Here is a 23,730-nt window from a genome sequence, read left to right as displayed (position 1 = left end):
CACTTTTCAGAGTATCTTCTGACATCCATTTTGGTCTTTTCTTCCTCTTCTGTCTTTGCAATGACCGTTTGCACTCTTCCTGGATGATACCCTTCATATCCTCCCACAACTCATCTGGCCTTCGCTCATTAGTGTTCAAAGCCTCAAACCTGTTTCTGAGATGGTTCTGAAATTCAGGTGGGATAGACTCAAAGTCATATTATGGTTGCCTTGGATTTGGTTTAATTTTCCTCAGCTTCAGATTGAATTTATATATTTAGGTATTATTATCATGACAGGAGTCCAGAATGAAGGCTGCATAGGGGAGTGGACTTGGGGGGAGGGATTGTATAACAATGAAAGAATTTTTCTTTACTTTTCAAAGAGAAGAGGGAGTTGGGGGGAGGAGGAGTGAGCAGGGATAAAGTGCAACAATGAATGGATGGAAATCCAAGACTCTAAACCTTCATTAAAATTAATAAAAAATATTTAAAAAGAATTTATATATTAGGGAATGTATGCAGACGACACAACCCTGCTTGCTGAAACTGAGGAGGACCTGAAGCGCTTGCTGCAGAAGATCAAGGACTACAGCCTCCTATATGGACTGAAGCACAACATCAAGAAAACAAAGATTCTAACCACTGGGCCAATTGGCAGCATCAGTATGGATGGTGAAGAGATTGAGATAGTTAACAGTTTGAGTTTACTTGGTTCCACAGTCAACACTCTTGGTAACAGCAGCCAGGAAATCAAGAAATGAATTGCATTGGGAAAGTTGGCTGGGAGGGACCTCTCCAGAGTACTGAAGAGGAACAGTGTCAGAGTGGAGACTAAGGTGCCCCTGATCCAGCCTATAGTCTTCCCAATTACGTGCTATGCATCAGAGAGTTGGACAGTAACTAGGGTTGATAGAACGAGAATTGATGCCTTTGAGCTGTGGTGCTGGAGAAGAGTGTTGAAAATACCATGGACTGCTAGGAGAACAAACAGGTTTGTCCTGGAGAGGGTGAAGCCACAATGCTCCTTGGAGTCAAGGATTCTGAAGTTTCGTCTGACATATTTTGGACATGTTGCAAGGAGGGACTTGTCCTTGGAGAGGGAAATCATGTTTGGCAGAGTAGAGGGGTGGCGAAGGAGAGGAAGACCTTTGATGAGATGGATCGATTCTGTGACTGGAGAGGTGGGGATAAGTGCGTTTGAGATGGCTAGGTTGGCACAGGATAGAAGAGCGTATAGAGCTCTTGTACATAGGGTCGCTATGTGTCGCAAGCGACTTGATGGCACATAACAACAACAGTTTAGATATGTAACATTTTCTTCTCTAGCATTGCCTGTGGTGAATTTGGTTCAAATGAAATGAAATTACTTGAATTTATTCTGTTATAATTTACATACTTTTTGTGTCTTTTTTTCCTTTGAACACTTAACTGTCCTTTAAAACGTTCTAGGCATTGCTTTGTATATGGATCTACAGTGTGAAGTGTTTTCTTTCTTACCAGCTGGTATTTAGACATTCATCTTCAGTACTATAGTAGTACCATTTATATTGAGGTCATTACTGATGTCTAGCTTTTCAAATTTAGTAGGTGAATTCCTGGCTTTGTTTTGAATAGCCTCCAGCATCATTTGACTTTCTTACATAGTTGTTCCCTAAACATTTTATCTTTTGATCCCTTTTTAATTTTTATTTTTCTTAATGTTTTACTATTTTAAACCATATTAAATTTTATACATTTTTGCTATTAATTGTATTCTCATTACAATAGACTTAAAGATTTACGTTAAAGATATTCTCTGCTCTGTTTTCCTCTTTCTGGAATATTTTATAGCAAAGCTGTATGTATTACATATTTTATTAATATAATTTAGAGAATGAAGCTCTTCCTAATTATTAAATACCATATGTATAAGAAGTAGTTAAACATCTATTTCTATATCTCAAATATAAAAGCAATTGCATCAATCCTCTACTCTTATTTAATATGGGATACTATATTAAATGTATTTAGTAAGATAAACGGATTAAATTATAATTACCCTATGATGACCCCACCGGGTAATTGGCAGGTGAGAATATCTACAAAATTATTTACTAATTGTAAAAATTTGAACATTTAAAAAGATATTTATTTAATATCATTTACTTTCTTATTTACATTTTAGAATGCCTTTTTCTCTATTGTCTTACAGCACAGTAAGTGTCTATGAAAAAGTCAAAGCACATTGCAACTGAGTAAAAAATCAACTCATAACAGACTCTCCATGCTGTTTCCTAGGCTGTGACTCACATGAGAGGTTTTCAATCTTTTTGCCATAAAACCACTGGTGAATTCAAACTATCAATTCAAATATGTCATAACACATGACATACTTATGAAGAAAAGATGACTGCAAAACTCTTTTGATTTCAGGCTGGACAACAGCGTTGGTGGGAGCAGGAGATTAAAATAAATGGGAATATCCAAAAGGGAGAATTAATTACATATAACTTGACTGAACTAATTAAACCAGAAGCTTATGAAGTCCGACTAACTCCTCTCACCAAATTTGGAGAAGGAGATTCAACAATTCGTGTCATAAAATATAGTGGTAAGTAGCCCTTTATTTAATATCTTTATTCACATCTTAAAGTGACTAGTTCATGTAGTTTTTAATTATCTAAAAAATTTGGCATATTTACTCTTCTGGATCAATCATATGACAAACCACTCCACACCTTATTATTCATATTAAATTATATAGAGACAGAGGAAAAGATTTTAGTTCATATCAGGCCTAAGTTTAATGCCATCAATGTCTCTTTTCTGAGAAATAAATATTATATTTAGTTCGAAGTTTCTTTAATGATAATGACTTACATTCTTAGGCATGTTTATTAGCATCTTAAACATTTTAATTAAAAAATAATATTATTTATATTTGAACCAAGTACACTTTAGTAGTGTAAACACTTTTATAAGAATGAAAAAGCAAGTTAAGGTGAAAAAAATCATCTCACTGAAATATTTAGAACTTAGCATAACAATTTTTGAAAGGTTTATGTTCATTTTGATAAATTTTGGCATTGAAACTTTACAGAAGCAGAATCAATTAATATTCATTATGTTCAGAAGTTATGTAAAATACTTTCTGTTGTACAGCTGATAAATTCATCATATCTTTTATCTATTATTAATTTCGTAATTTGAAATGGTAAATTAGGAATCATAGAAATAAAGAACATAATGAGAATAGTAAAAATTCTGTTTATAGAAGTAGTATAAATAATTTAGAAAGTAATATTTTTTCAGTCTACTAATATTAAAATTACATATCAGCATGCTTTAAATATGTATATTCAATTTGTCTTTTTATTATAATTGAACTGAAATAGCTAAGTATCAAAAAAAAGTGTTCAATGGAAAACACTAGAAATTACCGAATTGTCCCTCAACTCTCTAAGGTAGAATAGCTAACTACTCATTATAGTCTTAGGAAACTGCAAAAATACTCCCCTTCATCTAGCATGGCAATTTTTCCTTGAGTAATAAATGTCTAGTTGTTATATACAGATATAATTTTTGCCACTGAGGAGATATATATGTATATATTTCTCTCTAGATTGAAATTAATTGGCATTTTGTATTGTAAACACAATTCATTTTCTGACATAAATAATTCTCTTGTGCACAGAAACATTTTGGTTCTCATTTAAAAATGGTATATGTTGCACAATTGTGTGTTAATATAATTAAATTTAACAGTGAATTAAAGTGGTTATTTGCTTTATGAAACATTATAACAATATGTATTTTCATTTATTTTCACATATGCCAAATTAGTCTAACAGAAAGATATAACAGAAAAATACTAAAGCATATTCTCTCATAGATAAATGTTTTCGCTGTTAAAACATCTCGATTATAAGTTAGTATACTATCAACCACCAATTTTTTTTCCCTGGATTTTTGGTTAAAATTGGTTAAAATATCTATTCCTTAGAAAATGAACCCAGCCCTAATACTGTTTAGCGCTAATCTTTTAGATAGCTTACGATTCTTTTTGCTGAGCTCTAAAGTAGATTCTATTCAATCCTTAGAAGAAAATATGGATTGCAAATATACATAGCCACAGAAGGGAATATCGGTAAATTTGGGAAAGGAATTATGAGACACTGATTAGATTTTATTTATAAAATATATTTAAGGTGTACTAACTTTGCCTTTTGCTTTTCTTATAGCTCCTGTAAATCCTCATTTGAGTAAGTATTTTTCACTTTAAAGATGAAACTGCATTTTACAACTAAGGAAAATGTAAAACTGTATAAATATATACATATTGTTTAACAACTACTTTTATTTGGTTTAAAATAGAATAGATCAGAATCAGAAATAGTAGAACCAAATATAAATTTTAAGTTTCAAAAGATACAAATATGAAGGCATCTAAAATGGAACTTAAATTTATAAGTTTTCCTAAATATGGAATTATGGTACCATTTCTCCCCAGCCAGTTTGATTGTTGTTGTTTGTTAACTGTGGGACTAATTTTTATTTATGGGATTGAAGATTATTATTTTGCTTCATTGTGAATCACTCACTGACTCATTCTTTGCCATTGAGTCAGAACATTATCTCTCACCCAGTGGGTTTTAAGAGCCTGTAAATTGTGAAGCATCTGGTGGATTTAAACCACATGCCTTTGGTTTGGCAGTGCAACTCCCTATCCGCTGGGTCCACAGAGCTACCCAATAATGGTATAGAACTTTATTATTTACATAGTGTTTTCATGCACAATAGATGTTTTACTTCTTGTGCCCAAACAAATAAACAAACCCTCACATTTTTGTGTAGTTGATTTCACAATGAATGATGATTCCAACTGTTGCAGAAGATAACTGTTCAGTAGGATTTTCCTGGCTATCATCTTACAGGAGCAGGTCACCGATTTTTTTAGATGTGGTCTCTCTAAATGTATTTGAACTACAAACCTTTAGATTAGTAGCTGAGTGCAAATGGTTGATCCACAGATGACCTTTTAGTCATTACAGAAACCCTTTAACAAAGATAATATTGTTATCCTCATGGCAATGTGAAGAACATTTGAGGGAAAGTTTCCTTAAGCTTTAGCTCAAGCATTTCTTCTATTCTAACTATTCCTTCTATTTCCCATAAAAAATTTATCTTCATCTTTTAAAATTATTTTAGTATTCCTTACACTCTCCAGGGGACTCGAAGATCATAATAAGCTAAATTTGTGTCCATATTACTCTTAAATGCTACTATCTTTGTGTCTAGCACAGCATTTCATAGTTAGCAGTGCTCAATAATGATTTGTTAAATGAATAAATAAATGACACTTTCAAGACGAATTAATTGCATAAATCAGATTTTCTCTGCCTTATGCCCAGGGAGTTATTGATATTTAATTACTATTATTGATTACACTTCCTTTGGATGTAAATTCTCTGACTTTATTGTAGAAATGTTTAAAAGATGTCACAGGAAGATTAAGGAAAGATAGAGGACAAGACTAACCACTAAATATATTAGTTCGTGAACAAAGCTTCTACCTCTTAAAAAGCAAATCCAAAAAACCATTGCTATCAAATAGATCCTGACTCATACCAACTCCATTGTTGTTGTTGTTGAGTGCCATCAAGTCAGAACAACCCATAGCTGACCCTCCAGCAGGTTTTCAGAGACATTCAATCACTTGGGAAGAGATTGTCCATCCTTGTCCCACAGAGCAGCTGGTGGATTTGAACTTGCTTGCCTCTGGGATTTCAGCACAGCTTCTTATGCTTATGTTGCCCTGGGGTTTCTAATGCTATAATATTTATGGAAACAGTATGCCACATCTGTCATAGAGGGGCTGGTAGGTTTGACTCACCAACTTTCCCAGTGATCTTTCTATATCTTTGCTGTTTAGTTGTGTTGAATTCACGCTAACCCTCCAGAAGATGTCCAAGGCAATATATACATCACACAGGCGGAGACTCTGTTTCTTTCTCCCTTGGACTTGATGTTATGTATAACAGAGCTGGCACTGACATGGAGCTGACCCACCAGTGGGTTTTTAGAGACAATAAATCACATGATAGAACATTTCTCATCTTTGTCCTGCAAAGCAGCAGGTGGATTAGAAATGTATGCCGTCGAGTTGGCAGCACAGCTTTTTATCACTAGACCAACGGAGCCCTCTTTTGTGGAATATTCAAGTGTTTTATCCACAGCACCACTGGGGCTTCTTTGAAGGGAAGATGTGTGTGTGTGTGTGTGTGTGTGTGTGTGTGTGTGTGTGTGTGTGTTGTTTACTATAGTCAAAACTGACCCATAGCTGACCCTCTGATGGATTTTCAGAGGCAGTTAATCACATGGAAGGAGATTTCCAGCCATTGGAATGAAGTCATGTTTATTGAGTAACTGACCATATAGCATTTTGTGGTTGAACTAATATATTTTAAAGTTACCCAAGTTAAATATGCTTTAAATACAGTTAATGCAAACCAAACCCCACAACCTTGAGTCTGTTTGATACATGGCAACTATCCATCAGATTTCTGAGCCTATGGAGATCAGAAAACCAGAGTAGTTGTTATGTAGCTTCAATTGAGCACAGACTCATAGCTGCCCCTCCGACAGGGTTTCAGAGGCAGCAGATCACACAGAGAGGAGATTGCCCATCTTTCTCCTGCAAAGCAGCTACTGGATATGAATTGTGTGCCTTGTATAAGAGTAAATTGATGGTTAATACTAATTAAATTTGGATTGCTTCTTTAAAGCTTGGGTTTCATTTAGGAAGAAATGGATCTTGCATTTACTTTTTTTTTTGTACTCCTGGATCTTGCAATTATTTTATTGTCAGTTATCAAAGAATAACAAATGTCAAATATTTTTACATGCTAGCCTTGGAAATAGATATTTTGATGGGAAATCTGTATGGTCAGAAAAAGACCCTCTAGAAGATGGATTGCACAGTATCTGGAGTATTGGGCTCCAGCGTATCAGAGGTTTTGAGAATGGTGAAGGATATAGCAAGATTCATCTCTATTGGTCATGGAGCCACTCTTTAAGTCATAGTCAACTTATAGGCACACAACAACAACAACAGTTACTTCTCTATCTCATTAGTCTTCTTTCAGCTAACCAGTAAATGAACTGAAATTTTGTATTTTAAAATAATTTTCAGTATTATATAATGTTCAAAGAATTCCATTGGCTGCATGCTCTTTTTCTTTTAATGAATATTTGCTGTGATAGATTCAGAAACTCTTGTTCAGAATAAAGATTTTATAGTAATCATGCAATTTCTTGTATAAATGAGGGTAATTACCTTTATCTTACTATTACATGTCTTTCCCCCTTTATTAATTTATTGAACTCATATTGTCTCAAAGTCTGACAAATATTTTTATCCCACAGTCTTTCCTTATAGGTTCTTCTTGTTGTTGCTGTTATGTGCCATTGGGTCACCTGCGTCTCATAGCAATCCTATGTACAACAGCCCTAAGCCGTGCTCTATCCTGTGCCAATCTTATTGTCTCTGACACACCTACCCACATTACCCCAGTCACTGAATCAATCCATCTCATAAAGGGTCTTCCTCTCCTGTGCTGTCCATTCACCCTCCCAAGCATGAAGTCCCTGTCCAAGGACTGGTCCCTCCTTGCAACATGTTCATAGCATGTCAGACAAAGCTTCAGAAAGAATCCTTTCCTCCAAGGAGCAGCTTGGTTTAACCCTTTCCAGGACTAAACTGTTATAGCTACTAATAATCTAGGTAGTGACAGTTATATATTTTCCCCCCTTATTGATTAATTGAACTCATATTTTGCCTCAAAGTTTGACAAATATTTTTATCCAACAGTCCTTCCTTATAGATTTTAACAATTAATAATCTAGTTTGATAAAAACCAAAACAAAACAACTCAACATTGTATCCCTGGTCTCCACTTAATTTTAGCCCTCAAGATATATAATGGGGCACTCTGATGGTGTAATGCACAGGGCATTATGCTGCTAACCCAACTGCAGTTCTTCTCTGGGGATCTGAATTCTGCAGCAGCTCCACAAGAAAGACTAGTAATCTCCTCATGTGCAAGTTACAGCATCAGAAACCCCCTGGAAGCGTCAGATATAACTCCATTCTGACCTGTGGCAGTGAGTTTAAGGGCTTTTTGTTTGTTTTGGTTTTGTTTGTTGGTTGTTTTTAAATCTATCCAGTTTATTAGCAGCCAGAATCTGTAAGGATTGGCTTTGCTGGATAAAGCCTACTCCACAGGGTATTTCACTACTAACACAAAGGCTTCCAGAGCTCATACTGAGGAGATATTCTTAAAAAAATAAAAGATGGAGAATAGATGTATATGCAAAATAAATGTGACTTGTTTTCTAGATTTTCAGGATACAGTTCACTGTTTTCTCTTAGTTATCTAGTGTTCTTAAGGGCTGTTATAGTTTTCTATTATTTGTCATAGTTTATTAAGGTACTAGCTATATATAATGTGCTATTATACCTTTATAATTATAATACCTTTATAGTATAATGTACTATTATACCTTTATTAAGGTATAAATTATATATATAGTAAAATGTATGTGTAATATACTATACCCTTTATATATGTATATGTATATATATACATCTATATATATGTTGCTATGTGAGAAATGTTGATATATTCATAGTCACCTCAGAATTCCACCACTTACTACAACTTACCATACAACTTGAAGTTAAACTTCTCTTCATCTCAGCCCCTGTAAAACCTATGTATCATTTGAACAGCTTCACTATAATAATTTAATTAATCATGATATCTGAAGTATTTTTTTATTCTCCATAGAGAAAATTCTCTCACAACAGTCTCCAGAAAATCCATTTTTCATTCAAACCCTTTTACTATAGCATTTTGATTAGTCATGATACACAGCATGTTTATTTTTAAGTTCTCCGTATTATAGATAACATAAATAGAATATTATATCTACATATTCATATTGTTAGTGATGTTGAAGAAAAAGTACAAATTGAGCAACAAAAATCTAAATTAGAAAAAAACATGATAAAAGATGCTAAAAGCTCCTTTTATAATTCTGAGTAACTTTTTTAAATGAGTATTGATACAAAGTTTAAAATCTTCTGAATACTGACTTAATTACAAAATATAATTTGTATGAAATGTTCCAATGAGAAAATATTGATTATATGAACATTATATTAAATGTAGATTATATTTAATACAATAATAAATGTTGTTCGATATTTTATTCATTGTTGTACTTAGGTGCCATCATATCAAGTACAACTCCTAACTACTTCATAACAACAAATCTAAAATCTGTCCTACCCGGTGTCATCCTCACAGTCTCTGACACACTTAAGCCCAATGCAGCAGTCACTGTGTCAGTCCACCTGGTTGAGGACCATCCTCTCATTTATCATCCCTCCCCCTTTCCAAGCATGATGTCCCTCTCTGTGGAAGAACCTCTTCTAGCAACATAAACCAAGTATGTGAGATGAAGCTTCATCATCTTTGCCTCCAAAGAGCATTCTGGCTACATCTTCTCTAAGACATAGCTGTTTGTTCTTTTGGCAGTTATGGGATATAGTCTTTAAGTGAATTTACCTCAAATATTTGTTTTCAAATTATCTGTCCAAAGAATGAACCCAGAAAATTCTGTCAGAGCAGATGCAGAATAACTATAGTATACAATCCTGAGAAACAAAGAGAAATCAACAGTTCTCCTCGGCCCTTCCCATACTCATTTTCTCAGAAGTAGTAACCTTACACTAAACCCCAAACCAGAAAATGTGATTAAGCATAACCACACACCAAATGCATTGCGACTGAGTCAGTTTTGACCAGCAATCATCAACATGAACATGAGATGGATCATTGCCATCAAGTCAGTGGAAGCTAAGAGCAGGTGATCTAGTGAGTTTCCAAGACTGTAAATAGTGTAGAAGATTGCCTTCTTCCTTGGAGCCACTAATGAATTTGAAATGCTAGAGTCAACCTTTGGGTTCACAGTGCAACTCTCAATAGCCTACACCCCAAGAGCTCCTTGGATATGTGCTTGTTGTTGTTAGGGGCACTCAAGTTAAGTATAATTCCTAGCAACACTATGAATAACTTGAACTCTTTCCTGGGCCATCCTCATCATCTCTGAACCCATTGCTGCAATCACTGTGTCAATATATCTTGCTGGAGGTCTTCTGTTTTGCTGATCCTACATCTATTCTAGCCATTTTGGGATGATCTTCAGTAATATTTTACTTATGTGTGATATTAAGGACATTTTAAAAAATTTCTACATTTTTTTGAGATCACTTCTTGGGAATAGGAACAAATATTAATCTATTCTAGTATTTTGGCTTAACATCTGTCCACCAAATTTCCTGGCATAGGCTGCTAAGCATGTTCAGGATTGCATCTGTTGGTTAAAATATGACAATTGGTATCCCATCAGTTCCTGAGACAATACTTTTTATTTTTTTGGTCAATGCCTTCAATGCAGCATGAACTTCTTAGTTCGTTACCATAGACTCTTGTTTATAGGGTTGTTGTTGTGATTATTATTGTTGTGTACCATCAAATTGGAACCAACTCAAAGCTGACCCTCCAGCAGGTTTTCAGATGCAATTAATCGCACAAGAGGAGATTACTCACTCTTCTCTCATGAAGCAGCTGGTACCTTCAAAATGCATGCCTTCAGGACTTTAGCACAGCTTTTTGCCACTAGGCCATCAGAGCTTCCCTGAAAAATTTTCAGTGTTGGTTCACTTTTTGGTTCAATGAATTTGCTTCCTTCCATCTTTATTTGATGCTTCCTGAATCATTCAAGATTTTGCCCTTAGTGTCTTTCAGTATTGCAACTCAAGGCTTGAATTTGTTTTCCAGTACTTTTGTTGAAAAATGCTGAGCAAATTCTTCTTTATTTATACTTTGACTCCAGGTTTTTCATATTTTGTTACAATATTTTATTTTGTCTTCTTTGACTTTGAAATCTTCCGTTCAGCATTCCTTCCCTTTCTTTTGGCTTCTTCTTGCTCTAATGCAATTTTCATTGTTTCTTCTGATACCATTTTGGTTTCTTTGTTTTTTCCCTGTCTTTGTAATGGCCTTTTGTTCACTTCATGTAAGATATCTTTGATTTCATCCCACAGCTCCTCCATTCTTTCATCTGGTGATTATGTGTTATTAAACTATGCTAACTGAAGATAAAAAGGAAAAATAGTAAAATGAGATTGAAAATATTTAATCTGTGTCTGAAATCTTTCAAAAATGTTCTTGTTTTGTAAAGCAGATTTAAAAATTTGAATTATTTCTTAGCTCTGATTTAGATTGTATAGTTGTAAAATTGTTATTTCAGAAACTGTTGAATTTCTTTTCTTTGTATTATAGGTTATCAGATTATGTCTGAAAATCATTCTTTTATATAAAACTTTTCTAGCTCAGAAATAATTTTCAGCTAATGATAGAGTTTGCCAAGCAAACTCATTCTATAATAATAGTATATACCAGTCAGTTCATAAATTTTTTTTTAAATTTTTATAAGCTGCAAGAAATGATTCAAGAGAATAAGTAAACAAAAGTGTTTCAACACAGGCATTGTCTTTCATCTTTGAGTTGTTATTCTTTCCTCCCAAGATTAAGAATCAGGGAAATAAAGTAAAATTTTGGAGGCCATATAACTTTGAATATTTGAAATATCTTTCTTTATTGTGGAGCTGGAAATATATTCAAAATGGTACTGTATTTTATAAAACTACTCTAAAATTCAAAGCTAACACAGCTTTCAGTTCCACAGTTCTGTATAAAACCTGAATATTATTTTCTACTTTTAGAATTTAATATTGAATTAACTATTGATAGCTTTATACAAATCAGTACACCTTAATATAAATATTCCTTATTCCAATAAACTTTTAAAATGAATAGTTTAAAAATATTTCTAGTCATTCATATAAAGACAAGATAATCATAAAATTATTATGGTCCTTAATCTGTGAGCTTTGTTCTCTTTTTACCTTCCAACTTTTCATAATATGATTTCGTAATACGTTTCTTCACTATAAAGATGTGTGTTTCAAAACTATAGTAAAGAAGTATTCAGACTGCTATACTCTTGTATGAAGTTTAAATTTATTGAATACAATTTATCTGCCATACTTGAAATAATCTAAGTTATGAAAAGTCTTAGACATACTGACTTTTTTTTTAGATTTTTAAATAGCCTGTATAGTTGGTAAATTTGTTTTGGGAGACTAATATTCTCCAAGTTTGAAATTATTTTACTCATTTTAGAAATAATTTTTTTATTCCTTTAAAAATATAACTATGCTAAATTGAAAAAGAAAAACCCACCAACCAAAAAAAAACCCCAGAATTTTGAGCTGTTATTCATAGATTTTTAATGAGTATAATTGACTTGGCAATATTAAGTTGCAAAACAAATACCTATGATAAACTCTTATAAACCTTGAAATCAATTGATGTTACAAAAGCTTATTACATGTAATACTTAATAATGGACAACATAAGCTAGAAATACATCTTGTTAGTAAATGCATAAACATGTTTATATGTAGTTAAAATTGGAAAACCTTCAAATTAAACTATGCCCTAATGAAATTGTCATTAGTCTCAAATAGCAACTAAAAGAATCTTATTTTTCCTTTAGTTTCATGAAAAATTTTAAAATATTAAAGCATGCATATAAACACACTGATATCACTAAGTTTATATCTTCAGGTGCTGGCATCAAAAGGTCCTGGTTTTATTTATTATGAGATAGAGGATGCAAATATATACCTAATAAGCCTTTCACATGGATTGCTTATTATAAATTTGTTGATTTTTAATCCTTCTGAAGTTTACATTTTCTGCAATCATAGTCTCAAAGACTATAGACTATATTGAGATATATAAGTAAGTACAAGAGAAAACATAAACTTAATCTGAATAAGAAACATTCCTTACATTTTAAAAAGGAAGTCCTTTGCTTTATTTTTAAGTGCCAATATCATGGTCTCAACCCCAAGACTCTTAATCTTAAAATTACTAGATTGAAAAAAATACAAAACCATGTTCTTTGCCATCCAATTTATTTTGACTCATAGTGACACTCTATCAAGTTTCAGACACTTTAAGTAAATTTTTACTGAAGGAAACTGCCCATCTTTTCCCCTCAGAATACTTGCTGTTGCCAGATACATTATCCATTTTCTACCCTGATGGCTTCTTAAGAATACTGGTTAAGTCTACTAATTAGGGAATTAAGAGGAGGGAGTTGAGATCGAAATGAGAAGATTCTGCAATTATTATTTTGTTTTTGAAACAGCCCTGGTGGCATAGTGTGTACACTTGCTGGTTCAGATCTACCCGCAGTTCTGTGGAAGAAAGATAAGCAAGCTCTCCCCATGCAGTTTACATCCAGGGAAATCAATGGAAAGGTTAGTTACAGGTTGGCTCTGACTTGACATCAATGAAAGAGAGAATGAAGCAAAAGATTGCCACTTGATAGCCATGGATAGTCAGTTCAAAGCCACCAGTCACTCCATGGAAGAAAAATGGGCAGATTCCTTCCCTAAAGATTTGCAGACTTGGAAATTAGATGGAAGGTCCATATGAGTCACAATCAATTCCTAAGAGTGAGGTTTGGTTTGACGGTTGCTTCTTGCTTTAAAAAAAAAAATTCCCATCATATTCTATTTGAGTCTCTGACTCATAGCTACCTTAGGTAAATTATGTTCAATCCTGCATTGTCCTCACAGTATCTGGTGTACTTGATGAGTTGTGCCATCATTGCATGAGTCCATCTTGCTGAAGATCTTCCTTTTTTCCTAAGACCTACTGGTTTTCTGAGGAAGGTATCTTTCTCCAGAAACAGGCCTCTCCTGATAACATACCCACAACATATGAGGCAAAGTCTCACCATTCTTGTTTCCCAGAAGCACTCAGGCAGCACTTCTTCCAAGACTCATGTCTTTGTTTTTTCAACCCCTAATAGAGTCAACATGCTTCACCAATGCTACAGCTCAGAAGCATCAGTCTGTGATCCCCCTTATTCCTTCTCTTTTTAAACATACTAGTGTTGGAATTTAATCTTAACTTCTGTATTTATTAGCTCATTTCTGCCAAAATTTTGTCCTTTGTGAGCATCACAGTTCAAGATTATAATGATACCCAGAGTGGTTATGAGATTCATTGGTGTAATTAATATAAATTATATTTCTAATTTTTCCCAATTAAAAACAAAATGTTGACATTTTGATGTTGAGGGTGTTATCAAATCTTCTATTGTTGTAGATGTTATCAAATATTTCATTGTTAAACTCGTGTTTTTGAAGTAAAGAAGGTCCCAGTAATAAACCATGGAGTGCCTAGAAATGTAGCAGCTGTATGCATTGCAGGTACGATTGATTAATGCTCCCTCTGAACTTGTGCTGAATCTCAATTACTGAGTGTGGTAGGCAGTCAGAAGAATTCTAATCCTTCTACACAAATTTATAAAGCCTCTTCTTTGAATGCCATTTCAAGTGCATTTCAAGCATCTTGAAAACTCAAATAAATTTTGAATGCTAAACACTTTCAAAAGAATCTTTTATTATCCGACTCCCTTCAAATGAATGAACATATTGTCAAGAAGGACCCATCCTGGATAAAAGATAATACTGCTAGGAAAGATAAAGGGTCAGTGAAAGAGAGGAATACCTTCAACAAAATGGATTGATTCAGTGACTGTAACAATCGAGCTGGGAAGAGCAAAGTGGAGATGGTAAGAATGGCATAGGATAGGGCAAGGTTCCAATCTATTCATCGAGTCACAGTGAGTTCCAGTCAACTTGATGATACCTAACAACAACCCATCACAAATGACTTTACATGGAAACACTTTACAAACATGACATAAATTCAAGGTATACATCTTTAAAATGTTGTCAGATAAATGAATAAAGGTAATTTACTGTTGACAGTTTTATTATGATTGTTATTATACCTCCAGGAAAAAAAATGTGTGAAGGTTCATCATCATGTGATTCAAGCACTATTCATTTCAGTTGTCTGAATATTTAAGGGAAAATTATTGGAGGCTTAATTATCTCATAAAAGATAGTTATTCTTTTTCATTCAAATTGGAATACTTTTTGTTAACCTTGTGCATTTTTATTGCTTTTGCATTATTGTGATGATGCTTCTTTATACTGCTTTGTCATGATTTAAACTTTATTATGGGTATTGCAACATTAATATTAATTCCATTTTTACAGGGGAATTTCACTGTGGTTTTGAAGATGGTAACATTTGTTTATTCACCCAAGATGATACAGATAATTTTGACTGGACAAAACAAAGTACTGCAACAAGGAATACAAAATATACTCCTAACACAGGACCAAATGCTGATCGTAGTGGCTCCAAAGAAGGTATGAGGTTATGAAGGGCATTCAATGAAAAGACTATAAATTTATAAATAATTAAGCCCTAAAATTTATAAAATATTGCTTATATGTGGAATAAATGAGATTATTTTATTGTGATCTTAAAAGTACAAACAAATGTGTATATATTAATGATTATTTTACATTTTCATACTTATAATGTTCCTTTAGTCTTAGAACTCTGACTTACACATAAAGATAGAAAATGTATTTTTGAAGTTCATTCAAAATAAATTTCAAGTTTTGTCTCATTTTAAAGAAATTTTAACTGCTGTATCTGTAGTTTGTAATTTCTTTAGATCATTATGTGAAAGTCATCATTTATTATTTAAGTAAACACATATTACATAAATGAAGTACATGTTCACTTATTAGTCCTTACTTTCTATGAAGACTCTAAAATTTCTCAATGGTTTAAAATTCCATGTTACCTGATAATCCTGTTCAAATGCTTTATTTTTTTAAAGGTTTTTATATGTACATTGAGACATCTCGACCCCGACTGGAAGGAGAGAAGGCTCGACTTCTTAGCCCTGTATTTAGCATAGCGCCCAAAAACCCTTATGGACCCACGAACACTGCATATTGTTTCAGCTTCTTTTATCACATGTATGGACAACATATAGGTAAGATGGCAAGAATTATGTTTTTCAAAAGGAAATAATAATTAAATTTAAAAGAACACCAAGGCAGTCATAATTGCTGTTGTTGTTAGGTGGCAACTATGACTTATTGTAACCCTGTGAACGACAGATCTGAACCTTGCCCTACCTTACACCATTGTCACAATCTCTGTCACAGTCAAACCCATTCTTGCAGTCACGGTGTCAAGCTATCTCATTGGGATTCTTCTTAACACTAAAGAGCATCTCAAGGGCAATACTTTCAGGGATTCATACAGTCTTCATGACTCCGAAAAGTCTGAGGTCTTCAAAATTAGAATTCTGTGTGAGCTTTTCTCTTTTTGATCAAGATTCTTAGTAGAATTCTTGATAAAATTCCTTAGTGTGGCTCTTAATGTTTAATTAAACTATTTGCTCATAAAAAAAATCCTTAGTTTTGGTAACCAAACTTCATGGTATGAGTGGAAGTTATTCATTCACCTAGTCAGCCACAAATTGCCTATCTTTTTCTGAGTCCTCATTTTCCTCTTGTCTGTTGCTGCAGACAAATGAAGATCAGTTGTGCCTTGGATGACTATGTGCAAACTTTTAAGATCCCAGGCACTACTCAGAAAACTAGGACACAGATCAAATAAAAGCACAAAATACATATATTTTTAGGTCTCTTAGCTGATGTGTCCCATAAAACCATGACCCTAAATTTCCAAACCAAGGGACAAAAAAAATGTCTGCTTTTAGGATAATGTTCTTTTGAGAACTATCTTTATGGGACCAAATTAATATTAATATCAGCAACTTGAAAGTTCAGGCAATAATCTTAGGGAACAGTGAGCTTATGTTAATAAGGGAGGAGCAACTCAGAATAGGAGCTTGATAAGAGTTGCACAGTTCATACAGTAATCACTGTCACTGAATAATATATGACAGAATTGCTGAATTGGTTGTTTTCCTATGTATATTCTCAGCAACTATAAAAACAAAGTAAATAAAATTTAAATATATATAATTTTTTAAAAAAAGGAAATATTCACAAAAACAAACCACATAGCAATTTTTAGTTATCAAACAAGATCTTTTACTTTTTAAAACAGTTTACTACCAAATCATAATTTTAAAAAAAGTGAAAAAGGACCTTTTGCAGCAATGCTGCAATCCCAAAGGCAAGCTATTTGAGGCTACCTACCAGTTGCTCGAAAGGAGGATAGACAATCTCCTCCCATATGATTAATGGCCTCTGAAAACCTTCTAGAGGGTCAGCTATGGGTTGTTCTGACTCAGTGGTACACAACAACAACAACACGTACAGATTAGAATTTGAAGTTTATAGAGGATGATCTACCCTCAGTGAGATACTAACTCAGACAAATGCGTAACAACATTCTTTATGAGACAGAATTTAAACAATTAATACCCATATAATTTAGGCTGTTTATTTTTAAAGTTGTTTGTTTATTGATGCCATGAATATCAATAGTGATTTAGAAGAGTATTGTCACTTAAGTCAGGTAAAAGGTTTCAACACATTCTAACTATTCATTTTATTCTTTTTGGCTTACTATGTCAAACACATGTATTAGGACCAAAGAATTATCCTAAACCCTGAAGAAGATACAAACATAAAAATTCACTCGCTATCCGTAGAAATATTATACTGTATTAGAAGCTCATTGGATAAAAACACAACTGTAGCTGAAATACCAATTAACAGAGAGTGGAGAGAGCAGATTTGTTTTGTTTGTTGCTAATGTTGGTTGCATAATGCTGTTATTGTTTTAACCATTTGGTAGTATGTGCTGGCCTGAACTACATTTGTAGTGATGAATTTACAGATGCTAATGTGCAGTCTTAATGTATAGGATTAGGACTGTCAATGACTTCATCTTACGTGTATCCACAATAAACACTCTTGGTACCCGCAGTCAGGAAATCAGGAGACATTGCGTTGGGAAAGTCTGCAGTCAGGGACCTCCCCAAATTATTGAGGAGCAAAGATGTAAGTTTGAGGACTAACGTGTGTCTGATACAGGCCGTGATCTTTGTGATCACTTGCTACCCATCTGAGAACTGGACAATGACTAAGGATGACAGAAGAAGAATTGACCCCTTTGAGCTGTGGCGTTGGAGAAGAGTATTGAATATCCTATGAACTACCAAAAGAATAAACAAATGTATTTTGGAGAAAGTACTGCCAGAGTGCTCCTGGGAGACAAGGATGGTAAAGCTTCACGTTATATACTTCCGGCATGTTGCTAGGAAGGCCTAGTGGTTGGAGAGGGACACCAACCTTGAAGAGACAGAGGGTTGGCAAAGAAAAGGAAGACCCTCAACCAGGTGGATTGACACAGTGCCACAACGGGCTGTAGTGTGTTAAGAAGTGTGAAAATGGCATAAGATAGGACAGGGTTCAGATCAGTTGTTTATAGGGTAGCGATGAGTCATACTCAACCACACCTAACAACAACAATACAAGAGCTGATTAATGATATTAATATAAGACCATTTTAGCATTCCTTTAGCATCTAGTATTAATTTCAATTCCTAATGAATCAGTTGAATTTTTAATGTTCTTGCAAAGAAATTGAACTTCATATGAGGTCATTGTATATGACAAAAGCTTATTAAACTCTAGTGAAATATATACTTCATTTCTTTCTTAAAAGAAGAATGTAAGTTTAAAAAAATCCTCCTAAGATACCAGGAAATTAAAGATGAAAACATAAAAGGCACTTATGAGTACATTCATTGAACTTGGAAATAATGGCCCAAAGAAGTTATGCATCTAAAACACCTAATTTCAGTGTAGATCAAATGAATGACAAGAAAAAGCAGCTAATTAATGAAGTCCCTTTTATAGATCATATCAATGAAAAAGTGATAATATATAGGGAAAAGGTTGAGGTAGAGCCATAATAAAAAGAAAAATAGTTAATAGGATAAGCTTAAAGGCATATAAAACAGGGAAGCAGTTGCATAAAGCTATAGAAAAATCAGAGTTCTTTCTTTGCCATCCTGAAGAGTATATATGGAGAGCTCAGAAATAATACTTTCAGAATAAATACTTTTGAATAGATAAAATTATAAAATAATCTGATATATTTTCCTCTGAATAATCACCTAATGAATTTTATTCTTTCTTTAAAGTTTAGCTCAACCATATCTCTAAATCTTGCCCAGTCTTCCTGTGCCTCCTTTCCCTTCATAACATCTGCTGTTGTTGCTATTGAATACCAAATAGTCAGAACCATAAACCCATAGTGGGCCCTGTAACTGGTATTTAAATGCAGTAAATTCGACAGGAGAAGATTGCTCATCTTTTTTCCTTTGTAGCAGCTGGGTGGATTCAAGCCATGTGTCTTTGTATTGACAGTACAATTCCTTAGCTCCAAGCCATTTAAAGCTCCCTTGTAGCACATGAAATGAATAAAAAGCACAGTGTTTGTCGCAACAACCTCCGCTAGGTTCTAAGTACCTTGAGTGCATTATCCATTATTTATTCATTTTTGAGTACTCTATCTGGAACACCAAATGCTCATCATTTTTTCTTTTTTAAAGATCCAATCTAGGCAGGTTTTTTTTGGTAAATGTCTGTATTAATTGTGTAATAATTAAATTGATAGTATGGAATATAAACTGAGAATGGGATTTAGCTTTATCAAGACCTTACAAATGAAGTGCAATTTATATAGATTCTTTTTTCTTCTAAAAATAAAACTTTTCTCATTCTGGTTTGCTTACAAAATCTGTATACATTATTTTTCACAACAGATCTTTCCTAGTTCTTTTATTCACCCCTCCCTCCACCCATCAAACTGTGAGAACCTAAGATTACCACCACCCTCCCCTCCCCCGCCCCGCCTATTCTCATCCCTTTGCTCCCATCCTCCCCCAGCTGGATCCTCATACTTGTTTTACTAGTTATCTATTTGTACAATAATGGTCTTATGCAGTATTTGTCCTTATGGGACTGAGCTAGTTCACTTAGCATAATGCTCTCCAGACCCTCCCAAGTTAGGTAGTAATTTTCAAAATCGTTGCTCCTACATGTTGCATCATATTCCATTGTGTGAATGTACCTTAATCTTTCCATCCATTTGATTGTGGTTGGATATTTGGGCTGTTTACATGGTTTTGTAATAGTGAATAATACTGCTATGAACATTGGTGTACAAATCTCCTTTGGTGCCTCAGTTCTAATTTTCTCAAGGTATATTCCGAGTGGTAGAAGAGCTGGATATATGGAATTCCTATGTTCCGTTTTTTTTATGAAACACCAAACTGCCCTCCAGAATGACTTTACCATTTTATAATCCCACAAACTCTGTATAAGAATTTCTATATCTCCACATCCTCTCTAAAATTTATTACTTGCTGTCTTGTTAAACTTTTTCACTATTTGAGGCATCGCCTCAATTTGTTCTAAGTGGCCTAGAAGCTAAAGGATAAAGTAAGCAAAAATCATCTCGCTTTTTTTTAATAATTCAAAGAGAAATTTAACCTAAAATGTAATCTAGTGTATAACAATGAAAAAGATCTTCAGTTAGTATTTTAAGAAATATAAAATACTCATTCAAATTAAAATGCCACATATTCTCATGCCATATCATCTAATAGACTAAAATATGTGTTTTAGCTGCATTATTTTCCATAGATGAGACCTTAACATAATATTATTTACTATAGAAATATAATAGAAGGAATTAACCTTCCATTAATAGATCTCTAAATTATACATTTTCCATTCCCAAGAAATATGATACAACAAAATCTGGAAATTATCTCACAATATCATTAATTTCAAAAGCAAGAAAAATACAGTTGAAAATAATTAAAATCTGGCAGAGAAGTAAAAACTAGACAGAGAACTGACAAAGTTCAAGCTAGATGTAGAAGAGATCGTAACACCAGGGATATAATTGTTGGATTATGTGGATCATAACAAGTCATGGCTAACAACGAGAAAAATAAGATTCATAGAATACTTGATTGTACTCATGCAAAGACCAAGAGGCTGTTGTGTAGGTAGAGCAAAGGAACATTACAAGACTTAGAATATGTGTGTCAGGGTTGTATTTTTTTCTCCATACCTATTCAATCAGTGCCGAAAAATTTTCAAGAAGCTGCACCGTATGAAGAAGAATGTGGCTTCAGGATTGGAATAAGCCTCATCAATAACCTTCTTTATGCAGTTGATAACAACCTTGCTTGCTGAAAGAGAAGAGGGCATGATGCCCTTGTTGCAGAAAAAACAAAGAACACAGCCTTTAGTGTGGGTTGCTTCTTAATCTCAAGAAGAAAAAAAATCTTCACCATTACAGCAATACACAACATCATGAGAGATGGAGAAAAGATTGAAATTGTCAATGATTTCATCTTACTTGAAACCATAATCAACCCACTTGGTACCAGCAGCCAAGGAAATCAGGAGATGTATTGCACTGGGAAAATGTGTAGTCAGGGACCTCTCCAAATCATTGGGAAGTAGTGATACCAGTTTGAAGACTAACAGTTCACTTGATTTGGCCATCTGGAAAATGACTAAGGATGACAGAGAAAGAATTGATGCCTTTGAACTGAGGTTTCAGAGAAGAATAATGAACATCCCATGGACTACCAAAAGAACACAGAGGTACATCTTGGAGAAAATGCTGCCAAGATGCTCCTTGGGGGTAAAAATGATAAAGATTCATCTCACATATTTTCAGTGTGTTGCTAGGACAGACTATTCATTAGAGAGGGATATGATCCTTGGGAACATGGAGGGAAGGCAAAAGAGAAGAGGACCCCCAACCAGGTGAGTTGACAGAGTGAACTCATCAATGAGCTCAGGTATGCCAGAGATTGTGAGGATGGCCCAGGATAGGGCAGGGTTCAGATCTGGTGTTTATAGACTTAAAATGTGTCAATACAACTCAATGGCACCTAAAAACATCAACAGTGATATATTTCCAGTAGCCATTCAGGAGATCTGATGACATGGCGGTAAGACCATGTGCTGCAATTCCAAAAAGGCTCTAGGTTTGAATCCACCAGCTGTTCTGAAGGAGAAGGATGAGTAGTCTCCTCCCATGTGATATACTGCTTCTGAAAATCCACTGCAGGGGATCAGCTGTGGGTCGGTTCCAACTTGGTGGCACCCAAGAACAACAACTCGTCATTGTTACTGTTATGTACCCTCATGTTGACCATGACTTTTAGCAACCCTGTGCTAAATAGCTCTGCACTGTTCTCTGCCCTGAGCCAATTTCACCATCTCTGACAAATGTACCCCAATTACTCCACTTACTATGTCCATTCATCTCATCCAGTGTCTTCCTCTCCTGCACTGTCCCTCTACCCTTCCAATCCTAGTATTCTTGTCCATGAATTGTAGAACTCCAGAACTCCTGGCCACATGGCCAAAGTATGTGAGATAGAGCTTCAAAATCCTTGCTTCCAAGGAGAAACTTGGTTTTACCCTCTCAAGGACAGATCTGTATGTTCTCTTGACAGTCCATGGTATGTTCAATACTGTTCTCCAGCATCACAAGTCAAAGGCATTGATTCTTCTTCACTCATCCTTAGTCATTGCTCTCTTATGCATTGCAGGTAATTGCGAAGACCATGGCCTGAAACAGGACTATGTTATTCTCTAGACTGACATTGTTGGATGTTTAGCAGCCTAGAGAGGTCCCTGACAACAAGAGTTAAAATGATTCCTTCCCTTAGTAAGAGATAAAGAGTTAACATTTTAAACAATCATGTGAGAATCAAATATTTTTATGTTAGGGAAAAGGCAAGAATGATATTATTTTGCATGATTTGGAGATCATTAACTCTCATTTTGATCCAAAATTATATTCATTCTAGTCAGATTTTATTAACATTGGAATACTTAATTGTACTAGGATTATGTTACTCAAATAAGAAATTCATTCACATATTTTTGTTTCTTAGAATTAAACATGATATGAGAGATTGTTGTGACTGAAAAAATATAAGATAAGGCACGTAAGATAAGGCAATATTCTTCTAGAACTTTGACTACATTGACTATACAAGAATCTCAATAGAATAAATATGTAAATCTGAATATACTTGAATTCTGATAAGTTTTCCAAATTAAGTTCCTTTTAAAAGACAACTCCCAGGTGGCCAAAGGAATGAATAAGATTATTTAGCATTTTCTATTTAAATATTAGAAAATAGCTACCTAACAGTAAACTATGTACATAGGGTTCTCACCACTGGGCCAATTGTCAGCATCAGTATGGATGGTGAAGAGATTGAGATAGTTAACAGTTTAAGTTTGCTTGGCTCCACAATCAACACTCTTGGTAACAGCAGCCAGGAAATCAAGAGACAAATTGCATTGGGAAAGTCAGCTGTTAGGGACCTCTCAAGAGTATTAAAGAGCAACGACATCAGGCTGGAGACTAAGGTGTCCCTGGGCTATAGTCTTTGCAATTTACGTGCTATGCATCAGAGAGTTGGACAGTGAATAGGGTTGACAGAAAGAGAATTGATGCCTTTGAGCTTTGGTGCTGGAGAAGAGTGTTGAATATACCATGGACTGCTAGGAGAACAAACAGGTTTGTTATGGAGAAGGTGAAGCTGGAATGCTCCTTGGAGTCAAGGATTCTGAAGCTTTGTCATACTTTGGACATGTTATGAGGAGGGACTGGTTCTTGGAGAGGGACATCTTGTTTGGCAGAGTGGA

The 23,730-nt window shown here is 34.3% G+C and overlaps 1 protein-coding gene across 1 annotated transcript in view; it reads left to right on the top strand.

Moving 5' to 3' along the window:
• The window catches only part of MDGA2 (MAM domain containing glycosylphosphatidylinositol anchor 2), a gene marked incomplete at its 5' end in the record, with an annotated part of 686,261 nt that overhangs the window by 632,471 nt on the left and 30,060 nt on the right, over positions 1-23,730 (top strand). The window contains 4 exons of the mRNA XM_006896016.1: positions 2,394-2,571; positions 4,202-4,222; positions 15,241-15,396; positions 15,879-16,037. Coding sequence (XP_006896078.1) covers positions 2,394-2,571; positions 4,202-4,222; positions 15,241-15,396; positions 15,879-16,037 — 514 coding nt within the window. The remainder of the gene's footprint in view (positions 1-2,393; positions 2,572-4,201; positions 4,223-15,240; positions 15,397-15,878; positions 16,038-23,730) is intronic.

Source organism: Elephantulus edwardii, unplaced genomic scaffold (genome assembly GCF_000299155.1).
Source record: "Elephantulus edwardii isolate Elephantulus edwardi_28Jun2011 unplaced genomic scaffold, EleEdw1.0 scaffold00179, whole genome shotgun sequence".
NCBI lineage: Eukaryota > Metazoa > Chordata > Mammalia > Macroscelidea > Macroscelididae > Elephantulus > Elephantulus edwardii.
This window is presented reverse-complemented; position numbering and strand designations above follow the sequence as displayed.